Source organism: Oryzias melastigma, linkage group LG24, assembly GCF_002922805.2.
Source record: "Oryzias melastigma strain HK-1 linkage group LG24, ASM292280v2, whole genome shotgun sequence".
NCBI classification, from domain to species: domain Eukaryota; kingdom Metazoa; phylum Chordata; class Actinopteri; order Beloniformes; family Adrianichthyidae; genus Oryzias; species Oryzias melastigma.
Window position 1 is genome coordinate 16,339,020 of NC_050535.1, and position 7,361 is coordinate 16,346,380.

General features: G+C 37.2%; 1 protein-coding gene across 1 annotated transcript in view; it reads right to left on the bottom strand.

Moving 5' to 3' along the window:
- The window catches only part of si:ch211-203k16.3 (angiopoietin-related protein 1), a 10,076-nt gene extending 3,840 nt beyond the window's left edge, over positions 1-6,236 (bottom strand). The window contains exons 1-3 of the mRNA XM_024291470.2: positions 6,142-6,236; positions 5,749-5,981; positions 1,663-1,878 (exon numbers count right to left, since the gene is read on the bottom strand). Coding sequence (XP_024147238.1) covers positions 1,663-1,878; positions 5,749-5,907 — 375 coding nt within the window. The 5' untranslated portion in view covers positions 5,908-5,981; positions 6,142-6,236. The remainder of the gene's footprint in view (positions 1-1,662; positions 1,879-5,748; positions 5,982-6,141) is intronic.
- Between the last annotated feature and the right edge of the window lie 1,125 nt (positions 6,237-7,361).

The following is a 7,361-nucleotide window of genomic DNA, read 5'->3' on the forward strand; positions in this document are numbered from 1 at the left end:
ACAGCATTTACATTTTAGGTCCAGATGGAATCAAGTTTTATAATCAAATAACTGAAACTTACTTTCTTAATTCCATTTTAATCAGATCTTAGCAAAGGAATTGCTTTTTTGTGACATCAGGCTTTGCTGAATAACAAAAACAGAATTCATGAATAATCTAAATAAGAATTTACTTTATTTGTAATTACTATATTTTCTGGACTATAAAGCGCATCTGCTCCATTTAAGAAAAACTATATATATATATATATATATATATATATATATATATATATATATATATATATATATATATATATATATATATATATATATATATGCAAGCCGCACTGGGCTATAAGCCGCAGATATTTATGTATAAAAATTAGATATTTACTGCATGTATAGAACGATTTTGTACTGTAAATGTACATGTATGTACCTGCCACCTCAAACGTCTCGCCTTAGATTCATTGACCTTAAGGTTGCGTGCAGCAGCGCGGTTTCCTACCTAGATAGCATGCTCCATGACCTTTAGCTTAAGACTTGCATTATAAAAATTTCTTTGAGTGGTTTCCATGATGAAGGAGCTGAAGGGGTTTGAAAATTATTACCAGTTAGTAATTTATGCTGCCTGTTCTATCTGCTAAAGAAAAAGTAGCGTAGGGTATTCTTCTTTGCATTGATTTGTCGTCTAATTTGTGATTCTAATCCTGGTTAGAGTGCCCCTTAGTGGTGGAAGAAAAATCTTAGGTTCAAAACCTAGGAAAAAAGTAGCAGAAAATACGGTTAATAAACTATGAAGTCCTGTTCTGGATGAAATACAGACATTTATGTAATTTACATTTACAAAGACAGTCAAAATTAAAATTTGCTTTGAATTTGGTAAACAGGAAAGAGTGTCTTATGCTAATTACTTGTTAGCCTTAATACAACTACAACATTCACCTACATTTTACATGTAAAATAAGAACTTTTCAAATGTACTGTTAATATTATTATTATTATTATTTCAGCAAAAATGACCTAAAATATTTGATTATCATTTTCAGGGTTCAGTCATCCTAAAAATAATTTAATGCTTGTGATCTGAAAATCTGAGTTTATTAAAAAAAAAAATAAAATACAGTCAATTATACATTTATTTTCATGCATTTGCAATTTTTGATTTGTATGCCCGTTTTTCCTACATAGACAATATCATCCTGGAAATAAACATTCAAACTTGATTTAAACACAAGCATATTATTTAAGTGGATTTAATAATAATAGCAAATTAAATTAAATAAAGGAAAAGATCACTTTTTTGGTAAATGTGTGTTTTTTGTTTGACTGTTACCACTCTGCTGCACAGAGAGAAATGCTACAATTTTCTTCCCATCCACAAACTCTTCTTCTTTGATCATACTTTGAATACAGAAATGCATGTTTGTTTGTTTTTATTTTCGCTGTGGGCACACATGTAGTCCAGCTAATTCTTGTGCTTAAGCCAGCTGCCCGAGTCACACGAGGAAACACGTGGAAGAGAGGATGTTAATCCTGTTAGTGACCGAGGTCAAGGTCGCGCTGGGATGGAAGCCAGCTTGATGACCAAGCACCACGTCAGAGCACATGACACTTCAGGTTGTGTCTTTCCTGCTCTGACTCTCTTGTAAAAAAAACATCTCCTGGTCTCAGAGTCACCTGAAGTTCCAGGACTTTGATGCGATGCCGGTGGTTCCTCAGATCCTCCTGCAGCTCGGAGATGGTCTCCTTGAGCGCCACGATCTGCTCCTTCCTCTCCTCGTTCTCGTGGAGCCAGTAGGAAACCTCGTCTGTGCAGCGGAACATATCAGGGCATCTCCTCTCGTCCAGCTGAGGCAGGGTGGCCTCCAGGCGACACATCCCGTCCTCCGTCAACTGTCAGATGAGGAAAATGGATCAAACGAGTCCTCAAGGTCTAACTGAAGCCATACCCAATCTCGGGAATGTTGGATGTTTTTGACTTGTTAAAAAACATTTTTAAAGGGTTTTTTGGAAACCGCTTTTCAAATGTTTTCTCCAAAATCAAAATTTTCATGTAATTTACTTAAACCTGGATTATATATATATTGATGTTATGCAGCTCAAATCATTTTTAGGAATACATTTTACCTAAAGCCCTTTATAGTCCCATTCACATGTATACAAGCCCATAACCAGACCGCCATGAGCAACAAGAGGTCCAGAGTTCACTTCAAGGACACTTTGACATATAACCAACCCAATCTGGTTCGGAAGCACTCCACGCCACTACTGCTGGACAGAAACGAATGCTCAATTAGTAGATAAAAAGCTAACTTTCATAAAAACTTGAGTTTTAATGGGTTTTTATAATTTGGGGTAATTAGAACAATTTAAAAGCCTATAAATTAAACTGCTTTGACCCAGCCAGCAAGGCTGTGGCCCCCATGGGGTTTAAAAATGGTCAGAAAATGAGGGCCTGATTGGGTTTGTCCGCCGTTTCCGTTGTGGCTCCACCTGTGTTTGCCCACATTGGCTTTAGCGGGCACTCAGTGGGTTGGCTCGCTATGCTAGCCAGCTGCCTGGTGGACAGCGTAGTATTGTAGCTTGCTACAGAGGAGCTTGTCAGCTCAATACAGAGGAGCTAAATAGCATGTTACAGCGAAGCTTGCTGGTGCTCTGCGGCAGAGCTTGCTAGTTTGCTACAGGGGAGCTCGCTAGCTCTATAAAACAGATCTTGCTAGCTCAATCCAATAGAGCTCGCTAGCTCGATACAGTGGAGCTAACCCACTCAGTACCCACTCAAACTCCACCTACAACAGTTTTTTAATTTTCTTTAAACGTTCCCAGTAGGGGTTTAATTAGGACTGTGAAGTTTTTAACAAAAATTCCACATCCTAAATGTCTTAAAAAGCCGTTTTTCCTGCTTTTCCTTCTTTTCCAAAAAAATTCCTCTGTGTGGGCGTGGCTTATGGTGCTGAGCAGTGTAACCCCGCCCATTATTCACACATTCATATTTAAAAACTCAAAAAACATGATTTTCATCAGAGGGGGACTTTAATCCAATGTGAGCAAACACAGGTGGGGCCACAACAGAAAATGTGGACAAACCCATTTGGGGCCCACATTTTCTGCCCACTTTTAAACAACATGGAGTCACTTAGAATTAGTGGCTGGGGACCTTCATCCTAAAATGAAAGTCGTCTTTACAAAATAACGTGAGGCGTGACACTGTTTGTCTAACAGGCTTCAACTTTCTGTCGTGCTTTATTTTTAAAAGTGGGCTTTTTCATGTCAGATTGGGGAAATGGATAAAAGCTTTGTGGTTTAAGTCTCTTTGTTCTGCATAGATGGATGACACATTTAGCCGTCCGTGGTGATGATCTACATCACGTGTTCCTCTAAAAATGGAGACTTTTATGTTTTCAGACATGAGACTTCTGTCTTTTGAAACTTCACACAGCTTAATTCTTGAATCTTCCCTGGTTGCAAAGATTCTCAACAGGCTTGAAATTATAAAAAAAAGATGACTAACTTTTTAAAAGGAAATGAACAGATGTCCAAAAGTGCACAGTGAGGCACGGATTTGAATTTATGTCAATGCTGCCATTAAAGTAAAGAAAAATGATCTTATTTTCTATTAATAAAACTTAAATATAAAGGAAATATTACTTTTATTTTCAAAACACAAAACAGTTTATAACTTTTGACAGAGGCTCACATGATTTCCTTTCAAAATAAAAGACGTCCTTTGTCACACAGAATCATCTCAACGCTGCTAATGTAGTAGCAGGTAGTGTAATGTCAGCAGTGATTTAAAAAAAGTTTATTTTATTATTTGTGGTAGATCTGTGCAAAAAATACATGAATCACACTAAAAATAAAAAAAATCTGAGCCAATTGTGCCTCTCACTGAATCTTACAATCCAGTTCGCCTTAACTCTGGTTGTGCTTTCTGACTTCCAATTTCTGTGGTATATATTGCACAAAAATCTGAAAATCTTTTAGCTCAGTACCGTCAGTTCTTACAAACTAAAAACTTTATTTTTCTTCAACCAGAGAGCCACAATAGAAAGGTAAAAGAGCCGCATGTGGCTCTGGAGCTGCAGGTTGCAGACCTCTGGTCTAGATGGACGCACAGCCGGCAAACTGCTGAGAGTCTGTTGTATTAGTACCAAACCAAACACATACACCGTTTTTTTCAATTGTTTTATTTTCTCCCTGATTGTTGCTAGCCAAGATATAAGCCAAAAAAGTGAGTTATTCTTAAAACTCATGAATTAATTCTTATTTAAAACACACTTATTAACCCATAAGAACCCATTGTGACATCAGTGTAACAGAAAAATACCAGAAATGGGATCTGTGATCCACTTGGTTTGTAGTGAGTCCCACATCATTTGATTTTTAAGGATAAATGGGTCTGGGTCTTTATGGGTTGAGCTCAAAAAAGCAACTTTTCTGTTGGGAATTAATTGATTGATCGATCTTTGTTTATTTCAAGCATACATTGTGGACAATACAAGACAACAAAAAAAATCACAGATTTTTCAAACTCATTACAGCAGGGATGTTAAACTCAAACACACAAGGGGCCAAAATCCAAAACACACCTTTGGTTGCGGGTCTAACAGGATAAATATTTATTGAACACACTAAAACTACATTTTTAAAACTTTAAAACCTAAACTTGTTAACATATTTATGAACAAGATAATACTAGAATGCTGTAAGCTAAATTTGGCCGCTGAAAATGCTAGTGCTGATAGCTGAAGATGCTTAAATTGATAGCTAAAAAGGCTGAAGTTAATAGCTGAAAATGCTGAAAGAAAACTGAGGATGGAAAAAAAAACGTAGGTTAGCCAAAATAGCTGGCATGTAGCTGAAAGAAAACCTATTCTTCAAAGTATCTTAAAAAAAGGAAAAATGTCAAAATTAGCCAAAACAGCTAGCATGTAGCTGAAATATTAGGTAAAACTTTAAACGAAAAGCTTAAATTAGCCAAAACAGCTAGCGTGTAAATATTAGCTAAACTTCAAAATAGTCCAAAAAGCTAGCAGAATGCCCATTTTAAAAACTTTAAAACCATAACTATTTAACATAATTTTGAATAATAAAAAGGCAGAAATATTATTTTGGAATAAATCAATTTAAACCTTAAATAACTTTTCCATAAAAATATATTAAGTCAAAATTATACAATTAAGAAATAAGCGCAAGATAACATCGGGTCAATAATATAAAATGATCGGGTCAATAATATAAAATGATCTGGAGGGCCGGATCCGGCCCCCGGGCCTTGACTTTGACACGTACATTACAGAAATAATGAAATACAATGATTAGAAAAAGAAACAACTAAACCAAAGAGTCACTTATGCCACATTTGATACATTAAATATAGTAGTTATTAACTAAAGTCAAGTACATTTTAATTGATTGCTTGAAAAGGAGCCTGAAGAGTGGACTTATAGAAGCCAACCCCTACTTAGTTACTTTATTTAAAGTTTTGAAGTTTTTGCAATCCAGTTATTAATGTATTTAATGTAAAAAATTCATAATTTTATTAATAAAAGATTTGTTTTGGCTAGTCTAAATCAGTAGTAATTTGAAATCCTATTAAAGTTCAAGCAAAACTATAAAATAATCAAACAAAATTGTTAATGAAGTCAAAACTCTAAGTGAAGAAGCATCTTTCCCTCATTATTAAGTTTTGAAGCACAAATCACAGTAAATAGCCGTTTTTCCCGCCTGTGGAGACACCGTGTGTCAGTCTGAAGGTTGTACCTGGTTCGTGTACTCCCCACACTGGGAGCCCCCCCCATTGAGAGAGCTGGACGCGTCCAGGATGTCCGCTTTGGCCTCTTGGAACAGCAGGAAGAGGATGCAGAGAGCGGAGCTCCAACTGCGCAGTTCGGTGGGGGTCAGAAGGCCCATCGCTGCCATGAGGGTTAGGCTGTCCCGGCCTCGTTGGGGGGGGGGAGACTCAGGAATGAGAGTTTCACAGTGTGAGGCTGTGGCTGCAAGGAGCAAAGAGGGGACCAAACAAAAGGATTTTTTTAAATGAATCCAATACTTTTTTAGGTTTAGAATGCTTTTGTCCTCATCTAAAATTGAATGAAAACTAGTTTTTTAAATATTTCTCATATCTGAAACCTTCCAATACAATGATACACTCACCCCAGCTCTTCCACCCCACCCCTGGCTCACATGAAGCCGAGGGCTCTCCTCCATTGTCCTGCTGTCCTCGTCCGTCTCAGCTTCCCTCCGCTGCGTCTCTGCAGCTCTCAGCCTCAGCGGAGACATCTTAGTCTAATAATCCACCTGTAAGAGGATTCCACTCAGAGAAGGGGGGAGCACCAGGAAGACGAGGGACGGAGAAACTATCTAAATATGTCCACAAAACATCAGAACTTCATCATATTAAACTTACTTTACAGCTTTTATTGAGCATGTTATTAAAAAAACATGACATAAGCAGAATTTCCTTTAAAATTTGGGGAGATTGCAGCTTTGTATCAGCTAGAGAAAAGAAGCATCACCTGCAGCCGCAGTAATCCTGCTGTAAGCTCGGGGTAATGAAGGCTGGTGTAAATGGGAGAATGAGGGGCGCTGATCCTATTACAGTATCCAAGCTGTGCTTTGAATTTTACAGAGCGCCTGTAGCAGAACGTGCAGGTTCCAACAGGGAAATGAATGAGAAAATACACAGGAGCGTCGCTGCAATTTCCATTAATTTCCATGAAAAATGTTATAAAAGATTCTTAACAAAGTGAACATAAAGGACGCTTGTTGGATGAGATCTGGAGGAAAAAGGAGCTGCTGGCTTTACAGAACAAAGTGTGAAAATGTCTGAAGATGGATCTTAAGATTATAACAATTAAATGTGTTTTTAGAGCAAAAATGAAAAAATCTTTAGATGATTCATTCAATCCAGCGAAGATTCCTGTTCTTAAAGTGCATGACCTTTTGTGTTTATAAATGTATAAATACATTTTAAATGAATATAAAAGCATTTTAAAACAACGTTTCATTCCTGTGGAGGAAATCCAAATATTGCATGTGACAGGAATGCTGTCAGTCTACGAGTAACGCCACACGATGGCGCCATTTGACAGTAAAACAGACGTCAGCATCACATCTTTGCTGGACCTTCACACCTCTTTAACCTGCTGTACTGTTAGTTTAGTTAGTTGGTTAGTTCCTTATCAATGTTTTAACAACCCTTCAATTCTGAAATCCTGAACGACAAATAAATTGACCAAGATCACATGTGTCAAAGTCAAGGCCCAGGGGCCGGATCCGGCCCTCTGGGTAATTATATCCGGCCCTCCAGATCATTTTATGTTATTGTTATTAATTGCCCAATTAACCTAATGCTTAATTTTAACTTGTATAAT